Here is a 22,230-nt window from a genome sequence, read left to right as displayed (position 1 = left end):
AATAATAACAACATATATTGCTTCTGTGTTTGTCAAGTACTTTATATACTAACTCATTTTTTCCTTGCAACAATCCTGGGAGGAAGGTACTAGTATGATTCCATTTTACAGATGAGGACACTGATTGAGATGGGATAGAGAGAATGGTCAGACTTACGCATTTGGAAGATTAATTTGAAAGCTCAGTGGAAGGTAGATTACAGTGGAGAAAGGCTTGAGGCAGGAAGACCAATCAGCAGGCTATGGCAATAATCCAGTCTATGTGTGTGCTAGAAGTGGGAATTTGATATTATGGGAAAGGCTCTGGATTGGAAATCGAGACCCAGATCAATATCCAAGTTCAGCTACTAACTTGCTGAGTGACCTTGGCTAATTCATTCAATTTCTGCAGGACTCAATTTACTTCTGCAAAATAAAGTCAGACTAGGGATGCAGAGTAGTAGAGTGGAAAGGATCCTGGATTTGACATAAAAAGACATGAGCTCACTTACTCTTTTGTGGTGGTGGGAGGTTCACAGGTGTTACACATTGCACTTATTCAGACTTTTTCATTGTATCTATTGATCAGTGGTGAGGGAGGGTTGCCTTTTAAATATTATTTGTTATGTGGGATGGCTCTGTGGGAGAGGGAGAGAAAGGATAGTGGGAATAACCAAAGGAGAGATCAATAAAAACATATTTTTTAAAAAAGATATGGGTTCCAATTTTAGCTGTGCCACTTATTACCTTTGCCACCACGGGCAATCTCTTCCTTTTCTAAGGCCATAGATTCTTCATCTACAAAACAAGAGAGTTGGACTGGATGATGGCTGAAGTTTCCTTTAGCTCTTAAATCTGTAATCCAAAACCCCAGTGGGACAGGGAGGCAGACTAGTGTAGTGGAAAGAACACTGGATGTGGAGTCAAAGAACTTGAATTCAATCCTAGAGCTGCCATTTACTGTGTGACCTTAGGCAAGTTACATACCATCTCTGGGCTTTCTGCATCTTCAAAAGGAAGAGTTGGATTATGTCCACTAAGATACCTTACAGCCCTAAACCTATGATTTATGGTCCTGTGACTTGTATGGTCTTTAACGTCCTTCCAGTTTGAAATCTATGATTGTATGATCTCTGATATTATGAACACCAATCTGTGGTGCTCTATTTGCCTCAGTATATTGGTGTGTGTGTGTGTGGGTGGGTGGGTGATTTCCTAGCCTATGCCAAAGCCCAAAAAACATAATTAAGCCTAGTGAACATTAGCAGCTACAGGACTGAGCAGGCATCCCAGTCTAGAGACTCATATACATTTAAATTTCAAACGCAATGGAAGATTTCAAGATTAGAAGGAAAAAAAAAAGAAACCAAGGCTGCAGTTGTATTAATGAACATTAATATAAAGTGAGCCTGAACTGGGTTATTGTTAGTCTGGGAATCAGTCACTTTGTGGAGAAGGAGGAGAGAAATGGGGCAGCCTGGGTTGGTGAATCTCCTACATTCTGTGTGCTGAGAGTGGTCCATCTCAGGATTCCATCTGAATTGCCTGTATGTGACCCCAAGTGACAGGCAGAGGAGGTGAGGCATGGGGCTGGCAGGAGATGAAGGGAAGGTGTGTGTGTGTGTGTGTGTGTGTGTGTGTGTGTGTGTAGTGGGGTGAAAAAAGAAGCTGGTCTTCCTTCTGGGAATCAGAAGTTGGGGAGCCAATAGCACAGAAAGAAGAGATCTTAACCCACTTATCCAGGGGACAAAAATTGAGTGATTCGACCAATCAGCTTTCTCTCTTCCCTCCCCCCCTTCTCATCCCCATCCTCATCCTCACTCCAGGAATAGCTCCAGATTCAAGCAAAAAGACTGCCCTGAAACCCCAACTCTCCCATGATCAATTTTTCTATTTGGCAATGACAAGGACATACCTGATTGGGGCCGATCTTATTCAAAATGATGAAGTAGGCAAAGTGCATCTCTAGAGACCCAAGCTTCCTTCTCTCTGTCTTCAGCTTGGGTCATGTGGAGCTTCCTCCTTCTCCCTCCCCCCACGCCCATCAAAACCTCCACAGACCTGGATCTGATAAACTCATCACATTGAACTGTAAATGACAGGCAGTTTTTCATGTATTATCCCTAGGGAGGAAGTCTCAGTCAATCAAGAAACAAATATTTATGCCCTTTTGTAGAAGCAAGGGTATTGAATTTAGAGTCAAAAGACCTGGACCCTTGGCCTGACTGCCACTAATAGGTTTTTGTGATTATTGGGGGTGGGGAGGATGGAAACATCTATCCCTTCTCTGAGCCTGTTTCATTTGTAAAGAGGATAAAACCTACCTTAAAGGCAGTGTGTTATGACAGTAGTGAGCTGGCTTTTAAAACCAAAAAAGAGCTGAGTTCAAATCCAGACTCTGACATATACTGGCTGTGTGGTCTGGGAGAGTCACTTAACATTTCAGCGCCCCCAGGTAGGTATCTAAGATTGTATATTGCAGAGAAGGTATCAACTTGCATTGGTTGAGGGAATTCCTTAGACCAATGAAATCACAGTTGCAGTCTTTAACCTAATATCCACCCTACTTATTTCATAGCATAGTGGTGAGGCTGGATGGAGATAATGGATGTGGAAGCTATGTGGCCCCAAGTGAAGTGCTATATACAGTTCTTGTTACCATGCTAAATAGCATATCCCAAAAGTCTTAGTGCAGCCATCAGTTTTTAATAACTGAAAACTGCACTAAGATGTTTGCAGTCTGTATATGCAATCTAGCAGCGGCTCCCTCCATGCAGGATTTTTCATCTCCTACCTAAGTGCCTTCACTCAGATAGTCCCTGTCTGGAATGTACTCTATCCTTACCGCTGTGTCTTGAAACTGCAAGCTCCATTCAAGGCTTAGATTAGAACCCCCTTCTTTAGGAAACCTTCCTTGACCCTCGTGGCTCCGATTGTTAAGGTTCTCTCTTTAAAGTACTTTGTCTAATCTTGACTATGCCTCGCCTTGTCTCTGAATGAACTGCTTCTGTTTCCTGAGCTCCCTGAGAGTAGGCTCAGCTTTGCTTTTCTCTCTGTATCATCAATGCTTAGACCGATACCTGGTACTCTGTGGGGACTTGTAAACAGTGCCTTTTGGATTGAATTGAAAGACTGCTAAAAATAAAAGCCTGGGGTATCTATCTGTCAGATGAATGGTATAAGTAAGGGCCAGTGGAGTTTGAGAGATCACCCTGGGCTAGGGTGTCCGAATATGCCGGTACTAAAGATTGAGTCATTTGCCAAAAGAACCACGAGTGTGACCATTGCTCGATGATCGAATGGGCGCTTTCTAGGAGAACTTGGCAATGATTTCTCAAGGTAGGGGCCACTGAAAGGGGCAGAGGAGGCAGCCAGCTGTGGTAGAAAGAGCTCTGGACTTGCGAGTCGGACGAAGTGATCTCATCCTTAACTTTGTATCACTGCGTGTGACCTTGGGTAAGTCATTTCTTTTCTCTGGGTCGTAGTTGTCTCTTCAGTAAACTTGGGAGTTGGATTAGCTAATAGCCAAAGTACCTTCCAAAATCCTAGGATTCTATAACTGGATTGGGGAAGGGATGGGGACTCCTGAAGGGTTCAAGGCACTCTGGGGACAGTGCCCAATATTTGAGGGGGAGGTCTAGGCCCCCATGCTCCCCTTCAGTGGGGTGAAGTGCGCAACACACACACACACACACATACACACACACACACACAGTCGGTGCCAGGCGTCCCCCACCCAGCTGACTCCTGCAAGCAGCTTCCCACTCGGTGCGCAGCGGCCACAGCGGCCAGGAATTAAAATGCAGTGAGGAGGAGCCGGGGCGCGTCAGCGCCGTGTCTCCAAGAGCGCACACAGCTCGCTGCTGCCTCCGCCCCGCCCGGAACCGCGGGGCCACCGTGGCGGAGGAGGAGGTGGAGGTGGAGAAGGAGGAGGAGAGCAGGTGCTGCACAGAGCCCAACCGCGCCAGCCGTGCGCGGCCGCAGCTCAAGTTCGCCCCGGGCTCCAGACGCCCCAGGTCAGGACAAGAAACCAGGAGACAGTAGCGGGCCGTGGTTCTTGAAGCCTCTGGAGAGGAAGGGGCAGCCGGGTCGCACCGAAGGTGCAGACAGTGGCCCGCAGTCTTCCAGTTCCCGATGCCCGGGCAGGGAGGAGGAGCCGCGGCAGGGGTAAGGGGGGCCGGAGCGTTCCGAGAACACTGGGTGGACCTAAGAGAGCCCGCAGAGGGAGCGACGCTGCACGGCCGCCGCAGCCATCGAGCCTAAGCCTAAGCCTAAAGCGGGCCGGGGAAGGGAGCCCTCTTCCCTCTTGTCACTCAGAGAAGCCTCCAGCCCCAGGAGAGAGTCGGACGCAGCATAGGCAAGAGGAAGGGGCAACTGCCCTGCGCGGGATTAGGGGGAGCGCAACAGCTGGGCGGGGGAGCAACGTTCAGACCTCCCTCGGAGCAGCCTGGAGGGTCCGATAGGGAAGGGGAGGAGGATAACGGAAAAAGGGCACGCGGGCAATCCGCGGCTCCCGCTAGCCCCATCCCAGTCCTTACACACCCACCCACCCACCTTCTCGCCCTGGAGTCAGGGGAGGCCTCTGGGGGCGCTCGTTCCCCAGCTCTCTGTCGCCAGTGTCCCGGCGACGCTGGGCTAGTGGACTGGGACTGGCGGGATTCGTGGCAGGGAAGAGAAGGAAGCGGGGTCCCCAGAGCAGTCACGTCGGCCTAGTGCGCCTCCCCCAGGATGCCTATTCAAGACCAGAATTAGGGGAAACTCGAACCAGGGTCCCCCGGGGGCCAGGACGACGGGGGCGGGAGCCATTTGGCGTGGGGCTGGAGAGGCGGTGCCCGGGGGGTCCCCGAGAGAGCTGTAGTGCGCGGAGAGAGATCCCGGGGCCAGCAAGGCGGGGAGCCGCTCCGGGAGAGGCCAGTGCCAGGGGCGGCCAGCGGAGGCAGTGCCCGGTCCCGGGTGGGTGCCCGCGGAGGCGGCGCCGGGAGGGCATGCCGCGCCACCGGGGCTCCTTCCGGGCGCACGCTTCCCTGGCGCGGGCTGCGCGTTGTTGCTGCTGCTGTTGCGGACTCCCATGGCGGCTCCGCCTGGCCGGGGCTGCCTCCCCCTCCGGCCGCGGACTGAATGAATGAGCCGGAGCGGCGGAGGAGCCGGGCTGCCCCCCGCGGCGGGGGCGGCGGCGGCGGCACTGAGCCCCTCGGGACGCTTCCGCATGGCCCGCGAGGAGCCCGGGGGGGCGGCGGTGGTGGTGGCGGGGCAGCCCGGGGGCGGCCGGAACGACGGCCGGGAGCGGGCGCTCCCGCGCTCGGGGCCCCGGCGAGGGCGGCTGCCACTCAGTCGCGCTAAACTGCACGGGCTGCGGCACATGTGTCCGGGGCGCACGGCGGCCGGGGGCTCCTTCCAGCGTCGGGCGCTGTGGGTGCTGGCCTTCTGCACCTCGCTGGGCTTGCTGCTCTCCTGGTCCTCGAACCGCCTGCTCTACTGGCTCAGCTTCCCCTCGCACACGCGGGTGCATCGCGAGTGGAGCCGCCAGCTGCCCTTCCCGGCCGTCACCCTGTGCAACAACAACCCGCTGCGCTTCCCGCGTCTCTCCAAGGGGGACCTTTACTACGCCGGCCACTGGCTCGGGCTGCTGCTGCCCAACCGCACCGCCCGTCCGCTTGTCAGCGAACTGCTCCGAGGGGACGAGTCTCGCCGCCAGTGGTTCCGCAAGCTGGCCGACTTCCGCCTCTTCCTGCCGCCGCGACACTTCGAGGGGATCAGCGCCGCCTTCATGGACCGCCTGGGTCACCAGCTGGAGGACATGCTCCTCTCCTGCAAGTACCGGGGCGAGCTCTGTGGGCCCCACAACTTCTCTTCTGTGAGTTGTCTCTCTAGTTACCCCCTCCCCCGGGCCGCGGGCTACCTCATCTCTCCTCCTCCTTCCAGGATCCTTGTCTCTGTCTCCGGATCAGGCAGCCAGTCTTCTGGCTTGATGCTTCCCACTCTCATGGGGCCTGGTTCAAACCCCTATCCGACTTTGGGACTCTTCCCCTTTCCCTTCAATCCCTTTCTTTACTTGCCACTACCTCGTTGCAGCCGGGACCCTGTGTCCTCCCCCTACCCCCAACAGGCTCACCTCAGTGAAGCTCCTGGGGACAATCTAAAGAAGGGAGAGGTCCCCCCCTGCCCATCGGTGTGGTCAGTGCCTTGGCCCCGCTGCCCTTCTAGCCTTAGCTCCAAATCTTCCTTCTCTTTTCCCCACTCATACCATCCTTAGAGATCCTCACAGGCTGGGTGGATCCTGATGGCTGGGTAGGTGGGAAGGAAGGGATGGGGAGAGGGCAGGCCAGTTCTGTCCGAGTAGGTAGTGTTTGTTGTCTTTGGGGGAGGCGGGGAGGATGGAACGATAATACAATCGATTCAGTAAATGGGCCAGCTGCTAAACACCCAGAGATGCTCAGCAGCCTTAATAGGACTGCTATCTCAAACACAGAGGCTCTCTTTAGATTCTGGGGAGGGAACTCCTGAAATGTCAGCCCTCAGAGAAACTGCAGGTGGCCTGGGTCTTTGCCCAGACTACGAGGGCATATATCTGCCACAGAACCTTTGGTAAAGAGGAGGGAGGACCATAGCTCTCCCTGGTTTTCCCCAAGGAAAAGTTGCTAACTCAGGGTTGGATAGAACATTCTCTCCTGGTGGAAAGCAGCATGGGAAGGGGCAAGAGAGAGGACTCCTAACAGTTAGCAACAGGGAGATGCTGGGCTGGGAATTTGTAAGCCATTGTATGTGCTCATTCCCCACATGCAGTGGGTCTGGATAAAACACCTGTCTGACAGAAGGTAGATTTGTGGAATCTTGACAAGTATCATTTCCAGGGCCCTAGATGGAGGAAGCTGGCTTAACTATTTGGTGTCTCACTCATTTTATTTTTCAGAATGTTATTGAAGGTTGCTGTGTGTTTTAGGTTTCATAAAGAAATATATATGTGTATGTGTGTGTGTATATATACATACACATATAAATATATTTGTTGGTGGTGTTGGATGGGGCGTGGGCTTTAAAGAAACAACCCCCAGTGATCAATCAGTCTCCAAGAAGCTAGATGCAAAGGTAGAGGGTGCTATTGAATGAACTCTTGAACTGAGTCAAAGGACTCAGAGATTGAAGCCTGACTCTTCCTCTTATTACCTGTGTGACCTTGGTCAAGTCAAATATCTTCTCTGAGCCTCAGTTTCCTCATTTGTAAAATGAGGTGATTGGATCAGAGACATTTGATTCTTTATGACCTCAGGACACGTATGTCCATAGCTGACTGAAGAGGCTGGGTTTGCCATCACTCAAATATGCATTCACCTGTGTGGAAGTGTGGTATGTTTCCTGACCTGCTATTTCTGCTCTTCCTTCTTTACTATTTCTTGATGGTTGCACCCCTGGTATTGCTTTGAGCCTCCACATGGAGTGGGCCTGGATCAGAGCCTCCCATAGCATTCTTGCTGTCGGCTCCCAGTTTATATGTTTGTTTGTTTTCGTTATTGTTCTGGTTAGCTGCTGAACTGTCAAATGGGCCTGGCACTGAAGCTTTTCTCCACAGGCTGCTTCCTCTGGACAATCATTCCAAACTTTGTAAAGATGAATTTCATCTGTCTGGGATTCTGTTTGGTTGGCTGAATATTGATTGACTGATCGATTGGCAGCCTCCTTCAGTGGTAGCAAAGTAGACATGTTGCATGGAAACTGCAATAATGTTTAACCCCATTTATGGAGCACCTGTTTTGGGGTTAGACTCTGAGCTAGGTGCTGGGGATGCAAAGACTGAAGCAGATCAGGTGCTACCCTCAGAGAGCTTGGACTCTAATGAGGGATGGAATTGGCAAAGTAACTGGGGAGTGGGTGAGAGAGACTATAGCAGCTGAGGGGAATCAGGAAGGGAAATCATGTGGAAGGTGCCACTTGAGCTGACTATTGGAGGAAACTAGGGATGCCAGAATGGTGGAAATGACCAACATGGGGCTGAAAACTGTGAAAATAAAACCCACCACGGCACAAAACTTAGGACAAATTCACATAACGATCCTTTATTCCCTTCTGTGTGCCCCTTGACCTTTTAGGTTCTCTTAGGCAGAACTCTTCCTTGCCATTGGGCCAACCCGATACTTTGTTCATACTTTTTGTTCAGCATGTTTATTAAGTTCTTACTATATTTCCAGAACTAACCTCTACAGTTCTTCATACTTCTCTCTGTTCAAAATTTCCATCTTCATTTTGGGGTAGGCATTCCCTCCCTTTTCTGAGAGGCAGTATGCCACAGTCTTTGGTCCTGGGTTCAAATCATGACTGCCCCTCTCTGTGTCAAGGAAAGTCACTTCTTTCTAGGTCTGTTTCCTCTTATGTAAACTGAGGGGATTGGATGAGATAACCTCTAACTTAAGAAATGTTCCAGCTTTAACTCTACTATTTAAAGCCAGCTAGGTTGGTTGCCTGGCCCTAGTTTATTAGAAGACTCTGACCTTGTGCCTCATGCCTGCTCCTCCCCCTCCCGACTACACACACACACACACACACACACACACACCCCTACCTCTGTTAAAGTGCATATTCCCATGACCTCTTGTAACCCTATTCTGGGACTTATGTGACCCTCATCACCTAACACTCACAGGCTAATACAAATTCCCTAGCTTTGGAAACTACTCATTTTTCCATGATAATTCTCAAAGCCATTTTGGAAGGATCCTTAACCTGCCATGTGGTCCCGTCATTCTTCCACCAAGAATACCCCCAATGTGATCAGCTTCACCCAAGACCACTACCCAGTCACTGGATGGATTTTTTATGGGTCAGTCACAACAGGACTAGGATCTAGCCTCAGATATTTTTCCTGTTCAACAATTGAGAACTTTCTATTAACTTAATATAGGGAGAGGGAAGCTGAGGAACACTGCTTTGAATGATTCCCAGACTTCTATGGTTCTCTGGATCCCCAGAGGAAGTCGGTTTTACTGGCTAACAAATCAGCTAGAAAGATATCATGTAAGTGATTTCCCTGAGGTAGCTCACTGGTTCTCCCTCATAACCTTTCTTCTATTCATGCCAATAGACCTTTGCCCTGAATGCAGATTGTACAACTACCTGGGTATGTTTGGAGTTAACCAGGCTGGGGAGTGGCTTTGGGACTTCTCTTTTTCCAGCTGGTTCAGAATGTGGCTATTTACATTCCTATTTGGGTTTGGTGTAATTATCCAACTGCTAATCCAATTAACATCATTAATAAAAGGAAGCTCACTGTTTCTCAATGCCCATTCTATCTCAGTGGCCCTGGAGTTTCTGGCTCTGGGATTTTGGCACTCTGCTGTCTTTCCTGGTGTTACAAAGATCAGCCTTCCCATTCATTGGCTAGGAAGGAGGGTGTGAGAGAGCTGGTTCCAGCAGTTACTTGGGCTCCATACTTAGGACACCATAAAGTTTGGGGTATGTATTGTGGGGAAGGGATTGGCAGATGTATATACTGGCTGCTCTACAATGAGTTGCAGAATGAGGAATCAGTGAGGCATTTTCTACATGTTTAGGGGGCATTCTTCTGCTAGTAGATAGGACTTGGGGCAATATGGATACAGAAGGGGTTGGGGAGTAGCCACCTGTTTCTATCACACCCCAGCTTATACCATTCAGAGAGGTAGTATGGTATAATGGAACATTGAACTTGAATTTTAAAGTCCTGGGTTCAAATCACAGCACCACTATTTCCTGGCCACATGATATTAATAAGTTGCTTTTCCTTTCTCAATAGCAATTTTCTCTTTTGCAAAATGGTAATAATAACAATTTCATTGCCTACTTCATGAAGTTGTTGTGAGGAAAACACTACGGGCAGCTAGATGGATCAGTGGATAGAGAGATGATCCTGAGTCAGGAAGACCTGAGTTCAAATTTGACCTCAGATACTCACTAGCTCTGTGACCCTGCCTGGGCAAATCACTTAACCGTGTTTACCTCAGTTTCCTCATCTCTCAATGAACAGGAGAAGGAAATGGCAAACCACTCTAGTGTCTTTGCCAAGGAAACCCCAGATGGGATCAGGAAGAATTGGACACGGCTGAATGATTGAACAACAACCAAGGAAAACACTTTGTAAACTTTTTTTTTTTCCATTTTTGGACTGGATCTGTGATTTCATTGGTGAGGAAACTCCTTCCTTCAATACAAGTCAGCTCTTCCTGAAACTTCCAGTCTTAGAGATGTGCCTGGGACACTAATAGATTTAGTGATTTGTCCAGAGTGAATTCGAGTCTGCCGGACTCTGAGGCCAGCTTTCTACCTGCTACTCCACCTTGTCCCTCCTTATACTATTAAAAAAATTGAATAATTATAAAATATTACTGAGTTTGAGTCCTGTATGTTCACAGCGAAACATTTCCTAAAGCCAAAAGAAATGATGTTTGTTCTGGTCCCTCTAAAACAGGTTGGCTGCTATCAGCTAGAGAGAAAATGAGACTGTGAGCAGCATTGTTGTATAACACTGACCCTTTCTGCTGAAACACAGTGGTTCAGAAAGATCTGAAGTCCTGCTATAGGTAGGGTCTATTTAGAAGGCTAAGGAAAATCCCCTTGCTTTCGAGAAGTAGCACACTATAGAGGATAGCACATTGGACTGGGTTCAAATCTTACCCCAGATAGATACTTGGTAGCTGGTTGACCCTGGGCAAGTAATTCTGTGCCTCAGTTTCCTTTTCTGCTAAATGATGGATTTGACTCACTGACATCTGAGGTCCCTTCCAGCTCTAAATCTGTGGTCCTATCAGATCAGAGGCATTCTTGCTTGCTAGCACAAGCATATGAAAGTAACAAAGGTTGAGCCAATATAATGGCAAACAGCAAGCTGTTGTTGGAAGAGTCATTGATCAGAAGGTGGGAGACCCGGATTTACTTCCTAGCCCTGCCACTTACTACCTGTGTGACCTTGAACAAGCTGCTTAACTTCCTTGAACCTTAGTTTCCATGTCTATAAAATGAGGGGTTTGGAGTCAATGGTGGTTGTGGTAATAATAACAATAATAATATAAAATGTCATGTATTATATAAATATATTTCTATATATTATATTCACATATACATACATGTCAGTATGTGCATATATGTGTGTGTGTAATAGCTAACATTTATATAGTACCTGCTGTATGCCAGTCATTTCATCCTCACAATAATCCTGGCAGGTAGGTGCTATTATTATCCCCATTTACCAGGTGAAGAAACAGAGGCAAACAGAAATTAAGTGACTTGTCCAGGTTCTTATCCCTAGTAAGCCCCGTTCTAGCTTTCAAGTCTTTGCTCCTATTGTCCTGAAAGAGTTGTATTAATAGTAGCTGACATTTATCTAATACTTAACATTTGCAAAGTACTTAATTTACATTGTTTTATCTGATCTTCATTTCATTCCTTGAAGGGATGGACCACTGGTTCTATTTATCCCTTTTTCACAGAGGTGGAAACTGATCATCAGAGCAGTTGAAATTACATGGCTAAGAGGGGAGCTAAAAGCCCAGGTAGTTCCTGGCTAGTCCAGCTTTCTCCCCATGAGACCAAATGGTCTCTAAAGTCTCATTCAGCTCTGATATTCTGTGCCTTAAGCAGTAGTTAGAAAAGAGAAAGGACAGGATTCTGGGATCACAAAAATGGCTGAATCAGAGAAGCTGCCATGGCTGAAACATACACATTATTGAAGTGTGAAAGCATAGAAGATGATTGATAGATGTTTCTACCAGAAACATGTGGACTTTTACCCAGTGATTTCACTTTGGGGAAACACAGTAAGAAATCGAATGTGGACTCAGAGCTACAAACAGCTGAATTGACCAAAATACAGTTGATCCTGGGGTTGGGAGGGCGGGGTTGTCGGAGCCAATCAAAACACTGTCAGTCAGCCAGCTACACAATTGATCCAGTTGCGCTTTTAGGTGCCCCTTCTCCTAGGCATTTTGCTTGGGCTAAGATGCTAGGGATGGCTTAGCTAGTGGGCCACCTGACAAAATCATCAGACTTCAAGACAGAGAAGGACCTTGGGAGATCCTTTAGTTCAGAGGGGTCACACTTACTGCCTGCTGGCCCCAGATTCCCAGATTAAATTAAAATATAATCAAGCACTGTTTAACAAAATAAAGACAGAATTTGGCATGAATAATGTTAATTTGTTATTTCTTGAATTGATACATAGCCTATAGGGATTCATTTCTTATTTGAATCTGACATCACTGATCTAATCTGACCCTTTTATTTTACCAATCAGGAAACTAAGGCACACAGAGGTTGTGTCACTTGACCACAGTCACAAAGGTCTTTTGCCTGGTGATCAGCTTATGAAGGGATCCCAGGGCAGCTAGGTGGTGAAGTGGTTAGGAAGACCTGAGTTCAAATCCTACTTTTCTCAGACACTTACTATCTGAGTGGCCCTGGACAAGTCATTTAACTTCTCTGTGATTTAGATTCCTTATCTTTAAAATGGGGATAATAATAACATCTACTTTACAGGGTTGATGTGAGAATCACATGAGATAATATATGAACATGAAGTGTTTTGCATATCTTAAAGTGCTATATAAATGCTTAATTATTGTCAGGTAGACTGGATCCAAAGAGAGTTCTCTCCCCAGAGGGTTGATGAAGGTGCTGGGAAAAAAGAAATCCATTCACGTGGTATATATGGAAAATATTATACAAAGTTAGCCAAAGCCTGCCCCTGAAATAATTTCTGTGGAGAGTTGGTACTGGCCCCGTGTATAGGATCATAGGGTTTAAAAATGAAAGGAATCCAGTCTAACTCTCTTATTTTCCTTATGAGGAAACTGAGGTTCAAAGGGATTGATCGAGTTGCCCAAGGCTGCCAAAGTAATAAATAGAAGACGGAAGATTCAAACTGAGATCCTCTGACTCCAAATGATAATAACCCAATTTATGTAACACTTTTAAGGCTGGAAATATTTTCCGTATTTTAAACTCATTTTATTGTTGCAGCAACCTTGTGAGGAAGCAGCTACTACTATCTCTCCATTTTAAGATGAGAAAACTGAAGCTCAGAGACATTCAGGGATTTCCTATGGGTCACCCAGTGCCTGAGATGGGACTTGAACCCAAATCATCTTGCCTACAAGTCCAGCATTCTCTCCATTATTCCCCTTTGCTTTTTAATCCTTAGATGGACTATGTGGTATATTGGCAACAGTAGCATCTGGTGGGAACAATAGCCATGTAGCACCCCAAAGCCATGAAGCACCCCAGAGCCATCCCTCCTGATACCTTTAGGAGAGGTATCTAACCTCTCTGATCCTCAGTCTCCTCATTTGTAAAATGGAGTCATGTGACTCAGACCACCTCCCTTGCAGGATTCTTGTGTGGAAGGTTGTTAGCAAAACTTAAAGCTTATTCAAATGTGTGAATGACCCCTTAGTAAGGCCAGACCACCTTCCCTGAATCCCTCTCAGAGTTCTGCTCCAACAGGCCCACACTTGAAGCTGAGCTCTACCAGGAGATCAGGAAGAGATCATGAGATGGGGTGCTAGAGGGTGCTTTTTGTCACCTCCCAGGGGTAGAATCTAACTCATTTGTCATTTTGCATGGTGGGTTCTCTGAAGTGCCTCTAGGCTGTGCCTGGGCAAGAATGGTCAAATTGACTGCAAATGAAGATGCACTCCCTACATTGCTTGTAGCATACCCTTATTGCTCTGTGAGCAGTAGGGGGGATCTGAACAGCTGATTTTCTTCTGTCTCATTTAACTGTGGTCACAAGGCCTTCAGAATAAGATGAGGGAAGATGGGCGGGCCTCAAGGCCATTTAAAAATGCTTTTGGGATCCTAGAATACTCCAAAGTAACCTAAAGTATCAGTGCTTCAGGAGGGATGGCTTTAGGGTGCTTCAGTTGACTAGACATCTACTAGAACAGGGTTCTTAGCCTTTTTGTGTATCATAGACCCTTTTGACAGTCTGGTAAAGTCTATGGATCTCTTCTCAGAATACATTTTTAAATGCATAACATAAAATATGTAGGATTAAGGGAAGCCAATTATGCTGAAATACAGTTATTAAAATATTTTTTCAATAACTTTACGGATCCAGATTAAGAACCCCTGTGCTAGAATGTTCCCTTATTTCTTGCCCTCCAAGGAGCAGCTAATAAATGTCTTAACTTGTTTTATTGATAATGACATCCTTTAGAAAGCAAAGGAACCAATAAGAAGAATTTTACACTAGATCTGACGCTCAGCCACAAGGAGTTAACTAGATGTTGAGGGAAAGCGACTCTCCCATGTTGAAATTTGTGACAGAGGAGAGAAAAGTTAGACCTAGTCTATTTAGATTTCAGGAAAAGGGTAGGAAGAATCTCATGGACTAAAAATCTAGAGGGAAAGTCAGCCCAGGAAGTATAGGAAGCTCTAAAGGATGAAATTCTGAAGGCCTAAAAAGAGATAATTCTAATGAGGAAGAAGATCGGGACTGTCTAAAGACACTGATGTGGATGCATAGGAAACTCTTCATATTTGGATTTTTTTAGGCATGTCTGAAGGCAGCATGATATAGTGGGACTAGCCTCAAAACTAGAAAGACCTAGCCTCAAGTCCCATCTTTGGCACAAATTGGCTGTGTGACCCCTGGGCCTGTGGGACTTAATTTCTTGGTACTCTAGGTCACTTTAATATGTTGCTAAGATGGTACTGGCTTGCGCTGATAGAGGGAGTTTCCTTACCTGGGAGTCCCTAATGCCAGTGAAGTCACAGATCCAGTCTCTTTATGTATAGAAGTTGAAAACCAAGGCAAATTGCAAAAGATGCATCCAAAAATGTGGCACGATCCTGTAAAAAGAGTCAGGAATATTGAAAGTCAGAATGAGCTGAAGCCAAGGATAACAAGATGGGCTGGTTTTTTTTTTTTATAAATTTCTTTTTTTGAGAGAGGGAATAAGATCATAGAAAGGATAGGATCACTGCTTGGGGTGGACAGAACAATGATAACTGATAACGAGGACAAGAGATGGCCACTAACCTCTTTCCTTCCCTCTCACAACCATTTTTTTTCTTCCAAAGAGAATAATCTTTGGACCACACAGCAGACTAATTTCTAATTGTTGTTCATCCTTCATTTTAAAAGATAATCAGTGACGATGTGGGGTGATATCTTGACTTATTGGATTTAAGTGAGGCAATTGTTACCCACAATATGTAATTATATAGTAAGAGACCACCAAGCTACTCTTGATGACATTAGCTGGCTACATGTTACCTGATCCAGTTGAATTGCAGTCTAAGGTACTGAAAGAACCTGAGGATGTGACTGTTGAGCTACAGGGGATCAGTGATCTTAGAAAGATCGTGGAAAATAGGATAGGGACCCAGGATTAGAGATAAGCCAGTATTGTCTTGATTTTCAAAATAGGGAAAAGGCTAGAATCTTTGGACTGTGAGACAGCAAATTTGACTTTGACTCCTGGCAAAATTCTAGAATGTGTTATCAAAGAGCTGGTTAGTGACTATCTAGAAAAGAAAATAGTGGTCAAAAGAAATCATTAGCATGGCATCAACAAAATGAGTCATAGTAGATAGACTAATTTCATTTTCTTTTTCAATTGATTGGTAGATCAGGAGAATGCAAGAGGTAACATTTATCCACAAAGTATTTAATAAAGTCTCCCATGCTCTTCTTATGGAAAAGGTGAAGAGACAAGGAAAACATGGTTGTACAATTAGGTAGAAACAGAATCTATTAAATGGTTGGGCCTTTTGCGCTCCTGGTTTGATGTCAGCACCCAGGATCTATCACTGTCTCTGTGCTTTATCAATGACTTGGAGGAATCAGATTTTCAGGTGACACAAAGCTAGGGAAAATAGCTAGCACACTAGATGATGAGTCAATATTCAAAGAAATCTTAATAGCTTGGAGCCTTGGGCTAAATCTAACAAGACAAAAATTGAATAGGATTACATATAAAGTTTGATATTTGGGTTCACATCATCATAGAATCAGACAACCCTGGAGGTTATCTATTCTGACCTCATTTTACAGATGAAGAAAATAAGACCCAGAGAAGATGAATGACTGAACCAAGGTCACACAGATATTAAAGGCACAAATTAAAGTACTAGGAATCCAAGTTCAGAGTACTTTCCATTGCCCCCTTATTCCCCTTGGACTTCAAAGATTCAAAGTGGCAGAGGGAAGTCATTAGTGGGCAGCAGTTTGTCGGAAAAAAGGAAAAGATCTTAATGGGTTGTAAACTCAATTTTAGTCAACGGTTTGATAGTATCATGATCGGACCCCATCTTGTATGTTTGGTCTAGTTTTGGGTACCATATTTTAGGAAAGACAGTGATAAGCTAGAGGAACACAACTAGAATGGTGAAGGGCCCATGCCATATGAGGATTAATGGAAAGAAATGAAGATGCTTAACCTGGAGAAGAGAAGACTTAGTTCGGGGGTGGGGAAAGGGAAATGCTAACTGTATACAGATATTTGAAGGGTTAATATGTAAAAGAAGGAATGGACTTCTTTTGGTTCCATTTGACCCCAGGGGAGCAATGGATGGAAGCTGAAAACAGGTACATTTGGGGGTTTTGCAATGAAATGCATCCTAGAGTCTGTCAAGCAAGGGTTGGAATCCCTTTTGTAAATATGCTGCAAAAGGGATTTTTGTTCCAATACAGGTTGGAGAAGTTGGTCTCTGAGGCCCCCTCCAGCTCTGAAGTTATGGGATTTGTGAATGTTGGGAATGTCTCTTGGACCTAAGAGCATGAATCCCCACAAGTGGTTTGTAAAAAGGGTCAATGGAAAAGTCCAAAGTGGGACTTGATCAGACTTTTTCTCTTGGACCAGACTTGTTATTTCATTGGCAAAGAGAATTTCTGCTAAGGAGACTTTCTAATAGAGAGCAGAGAAACTGATGATCATTGAGAGTTGTCTCAGATAGTGAGAATTTAAGTGACTCATCCAGGACCGAACAGCTGGAGGTTGGACTTGAATCCAGATGTTCCTGAGTCCATGGCTCATTGTCTTATCATTATACCATACTCCCTCTCTAGTGGATAGAATCTTTTGGAGGAAAGAATGCTGAATTTGGAATCAGAGAACCCGTTTTGGGAATATTGCCTGTTGCCTACACTAGGGTCTTTTTATACCCCACCTCCTAAATTGCACATGAACACACACACACACACACACACGCATGCTTTTAAACACAAAGCTACAATCACAGCAATTTGCCAAGGTTCAAAGCATCCTACGATCTTGGGGTGGGGGGAATGAGAAGAGAATGAAAATGGGAATGGGTGACCTGCGTAATCTAGATATGCTTGTCTTCCAAGCCTTCTGACTTTGCTGTCAAGGCATGTTCTTATTTCCTGATCAGCTGTGGACCTTTAGAGAGTAGTTTGTTGACCCCTGTCCCCCATCTATCTTTTTTTGCAATAAGTTTTTATTTATTTATGTTTAGTTTTCAACATTCACTTCCATAAGATTTGGAGTTACAAATTTTCTCCCCATCTCTCTCCTCCCCTCACCCCAAGATGGCATGTAATTTGATATAGACTCTACATATACATTCATATTGCACCTATTTTCACGTTAGGTTGTAAAGAAGAATTAAAACCAATGGGATAAACCACAAGAAAGAAGAAACAAACAAAAAGAAAGAGAGAGTGCAAATAATATGCTTCCATCTGCATTCAAACTCCATAGTTCTTTTTCTGGATGTGTACAACATTTTCCATCATGAGTCCTTTGGAGTTGTCTTGGCTCCTTGCATTGCTAAGAAGAGATAAGTCTATTAAAGCAGGTCATTGCACAATGTAGCTGTTACTGTGTACAGTGTTCTCCTGTTTTCTGAAGTTTCTGAAATTTTCAGGTTTTTCTGAAGTGTGCTGCTCATCATTTCTTACAGCACAAGAGTATTCCATTACTGTGTTTCCCCGATAATAAGACACTGTCTTATTAATTTTTTTGGACAGAAAAACACCAGAGGGCTTATTTTCAGGGGAGGGCTTATTTTAATGAACATTGACAGCAATTTTAATAAACAGGTAAATGTGAACAAAAAAATGTACCTTTATTCAATAATGATCATGTCATCTTCTTCAACAACATCGTCATAAGTGTCCATACCCTGAATTCCGTCCTGGATGTCTTGCACCTCCATTTCCTTCAGAAGAAGTGGACCCAATCTGTCATGTCCAGCAATATAGCTCTCTTTAAATGAATATGTCTTGTCCAGGTAACCTGCTCGTAGTGCAGCTCAGAGTGCAGCGTGTGTTTCACCCGGGGGTGGGGGGAGGGTGCATACAGAGGGTACTGTAATGTAGCATGTAGCACAGGGGATCACCTTCACTACAGTAGCAATCTCAATAGGGCTTATTTTCGGGAGAGGGCTTATTTTAGAGGAATCTTACACAGTAAGGGGAGGGCTTTTTTTCAGGATAGGTCTTATTATCGGGGAAACACAGTATATTCACCTACTGAAACTTGTTCAGCCATTCCCCAATCCATGGGCATCCCCTCAATTTCCAATTCTTTGCCACCACAAAAAGAGCTGCTATAAATATTTTTGTGCATGTGGGTCCTTTTCCCATTTGCCCATCTACCTTCAAAAAATGGATAGCTCCTTTTTTCGAGATGTTTGAGCAGGAATTTGTGAACAGGTATGGGTAAGAGTGGATGGCTTCTGGGGTTTCTTCTAGTTGTGAAGTTCCAGAATTCTAGCTAATATCATTCACATGCTGGGGAATTGGTCAGTGTTTCATTGGAACAGGCTAATTGAAAGAGTTTGGACTTGCTTGGAACCCCTATTCCTTGTGATCTGGTGCTATATAATGGAAAAATAGCTAGATTTTGAACTTGAATCCCAGGTCTACTACTTACTACGGTGTGGATCTAGGCAAGTCAGTTCCCCTTTCAGGGCCTGAGTTTCCCCACTTGTACAATGGGGGAGTTGAACTAGATATCTCTAAGACCTCATATAACTTATGAATTTTATAAGGGGCTTTTGCTTCCATAGCTTGATTACCCTGTACCGTATTATGATGGTATACTGATTGTTACTAATTCTTTTCTCTTCCTGATTGCCTAGTTTCAGGTCTTGACAAGTTTGAAAACATATACTCCCTCTACATGTCAGCAGTGTACTCCCTTCTCATCCTTGCTTTTTAGAATCCCTAATTTTTGTATATATTTAGTAGAGATCGAGAAGACAGGCCCTATGACTACATTGGTATGAGGGACTCCCTCTACCATTGGAGGAAATTAGTATTTCTGCCACTTAGTGCCCTAAAAAGTTACATAGAGCCTTTTGAAGTTAGGTGACTTGCCCAGGATCACTCAGCCAGTATTTGTCAGAGTCAAAACTTGAACCCACATCTTCCAGGATGGCTCCCTACCCATTATGCCTTATTTTTCTATTTTATATCAACTGATAGTTGAGATTATTGTTTCCCATAACATAATTTATTCAGGTTCTGGGCTAGTTTCACTTTTGTCTGTATCCCCAATGCCTAGAGCAATACCTGGCACATATTCAGTGCTTAATACGTGTTTATTGATGGACTGAGAAAGCTGGAAGACTCTTCTGTGGTCTGATCCATGAGAACAGCACATTTCACTCTCTCCAGCAAACATGGGCTCTGGGAAAAAAATAAGCTGGTGTTTTTCTGGGGTTGGGTTAATGATGCTTTCAGTCCCTGTAGCACCTTTAATCTAGGAATTGCTTTGTGTATGTTGCAGAGTAGCCCTCTGGAGGTTAAGTCGGTACCTGAGGTGAGCTCTTCCTCATTTTACAGCTGCAAAGATTGAAGTTTAGAGGTGGAGGAAAGGAGTTAAAGAAAAATCATGCTGCAAATCAATGGGGGAGACAGGAGAGTATGTGAGGGGGTGTGTGCATATGTGTATGGGTTGTATGTGTGTGAGAGAGAATGTGTTTGTGTGTGTGTGAGGGAAAGTGAGTGTGCATGAGACTGTGTGTGAATGTGTGTGTGAAACAGTGTGTGAGTGTGTGTATGTGAGAGAGAATGCGTGTGTTTGAATGTGTGTGAGAATGTGTGTGTGAGAGAGACTGAGTATGTGTGAATGTGTGTGTAAATGTGTGTGGGAGAGAGTGTGTATGAGTGTGTGTATATGTGAGAGAGAGAATATGTGTGTGTGAGGGAGAGTGTGTGTGAGGGAGACAGAGAGAGAGAATGTGTGGATGTGTGTGTGAAAGAGTGTGTGAGAGTGTGTGTATGGGTGTGTGTATGTGAGACAGAATGTGTGTGTTTGAATGTGTGTGAGAATGTGTGTGTGAGACACTGAGAGTAAGTGTGAATGTGTGTGCAAATGTGTGTGGGAGAGAGTGTGTGTATGGGTGTGTATATGTGAGAGAGTGTGAGTGTGCTTGTGTGTGAATGTATGTGTGTGAGAGAGAATATGTGTGAAGGTGTGTGCAAATGTGTGTGGGAGAGAATGTGTATGAGTGTGTATATATGTGAGAGAGTGTGAATGTGTTTGTGTGTGAGAGTGTGTGTTTATGTGTGAGAGAGAGAATATATGTGTGTGAGGGAGACAGAGAGAGAGTATGTGTAGATGTCTGTGTGAAAGAGAGTGTGTGAGAGTGTGTGTATGAGTGTGTATGTGAGAGAGAGTGTATGTGTGAGTTTGTGTGTCCTTCCTTTTACCTCATCCTGACCTCCAGGCTCAGGCAAAGTTTCCCCTATACACACATCAATGCCTCCCAGTGAGTTTTTTCTACAATGAGGATAAACTCAGACCCTTCTTTTTATTTGGTTTTCAATTCCCATCATGCTCCTCTCCTGGTAATGAGCAAATGGCCATGCAAATTGTCCAGATCTGTGATTTCATTAGCATAGAGAATCTGTGATGAGGAAACTCCCTTCTACCAAGGCGGTTCAGCACCTGTGCTGCAACTTATAGCCTTAAAGAGTTTTCTGGAGCAGGGAGAGGCTAAGTGGATCCCCCTAGGTCTAGAAGACCCTGACATGAATCTAAGTCTTCTCAACTTCAAGGTCAGTTAGTTATCCATTACTCCAAGCTGCCTGGATCAAAGCTTCAATTTGCTTCTGAAAGGCACTAAAAAACACTGAAGGGGAGAAACACAAATTAGCAGCTTCTGCCAGCAAAGCCACTGCCCCCTTTCCATGTGGTTTAGTCAGTCATTCAAGGAACATTTATTAGATACCTACCACAGATCAGGCACTGTGCTTAGTGCTAGAGATACAACAAATTGGGTTGAAGTCCCTAGAAAATGCTTCAATAACAACAAATAATAATTCCTCACATTTCTTCTTGGTTTTTTTACTCATACATTTATCCCAAACTACTGTAGAGTGGAATTGAAAAGTCTAATGTTGCCCTTTGATTTTGTACCTTTTCATGTCGTCACCACAGATAGCATTCCTTTTTTATAACTCATCTGTAATGCTCAACAGTTTACTTAGTGCATTTTCCTCACAGCAACCCTGTGAGATCTGAGACTGAAACAGAAAACTGAGCCTGAGTGAGATGAAGGGACTTGTTCAAGGTCACACAGCCAGCTTGTGTGTGGCAAAGCAGGGTTTTGTTTTTTTTTCCATCCCCAGCCAGATGGCCCCTGGGCAGTATTAACATCTGTTTCTTCCTGTTGAGAGCTTTTTTGCTGTTGTTCCCCCAAATATTAAAACGGTCATCCTCTTGGCAATTTGGATTGCATGGCAGATTAGAAAATTGTTGCTACTTTGCTCTCTAAAAGCAATAGATTTCATTTTCTTGTTGAGCCCTTCCCTGTGAAAATTATTTAAAAAAAAAACTTTTAAATGGATTCTGCAGACTGTAGGCTGAAAGCCATAAATCTAAGTGTGATGTTTAGTAAGTCAGATGAGGTTGGATGCCTGTTTTTCCAGCACAGTCTCACAGAGCAAATTAGGGAAAGAATATGATTTATTGGAGCACCTCAAAGACTTGAGAGTGAGGCACGATTTTATTCATTTTATTACCATTTATTTTACGCTCTCTCTGTATACTCCCTGCACAAAGATTTGAAAGCCTATTTGGAGAGATTGTCTTGATCTGTCAAATTGTAGAGCATACTTTCAAATAGCTTGCTTTGAAGCCAGATTACAGACCAGCTCAGGTTTTCCATTTAACTCAACAAACATTTATTAAGCGCTGACTGTATGCAAGGTCCAGAGGATCTAAAGGAAGAATAGAGGAAGGAAGGAAGGAAGGAAGGAAGGAAGGAAGGAAGGAAGGAAGGAAGGAAGGGAGAGAAAGAGAGAGAAAG

The 22,230-nt window shown here is 45.0% G+C and overlaps 1 protein-coding gene across 1 annotated transcript in view; it reads left to right on the top strand.

Moving 5' to 3' along the window:
* The first annotated feature begins 5,101 nt into the window (after positions 1-5,101).
* ASIC2 (acid sensing ion channel subunit 2) overlaps positions 5,102-22,230 on the top strand; it is a 370,223-nt gene continuing 353,094 nt past the window's right edge. The window contains exon 1 of the mRNA XM_069089922.1: positions 5,102-5,833. Coding sequence (XP_068946023.1) covers positions 5,102-5,833 — 732 coding nt within the window. The remainder of the gene's footprint in view (positions 5,834-22,230) is intronic.

The sequence above is a fragment of the Petaurus breviceps genome, unplaced genomic scaffold (genome assembly GCF_028583685.1).
Source record: "Petaurus breviceps papuanus isolate PSGF00001 unplaced genomic scaffold, PetGlider_PUasm1.0 186, whole genome shotgun sequence".
Taxonomy (NCBI): domain Eukaryota; kingdom Metazoa; phylum Chordata; class Mammalia; order Diprotodontia; family Petauridae; genus Petaurus; species Petaurus breviceps.
Note: the sequence above shows the minus strand (reverse complement) of the source record. Positions and strands in the feature narration are given on the sequence as shown.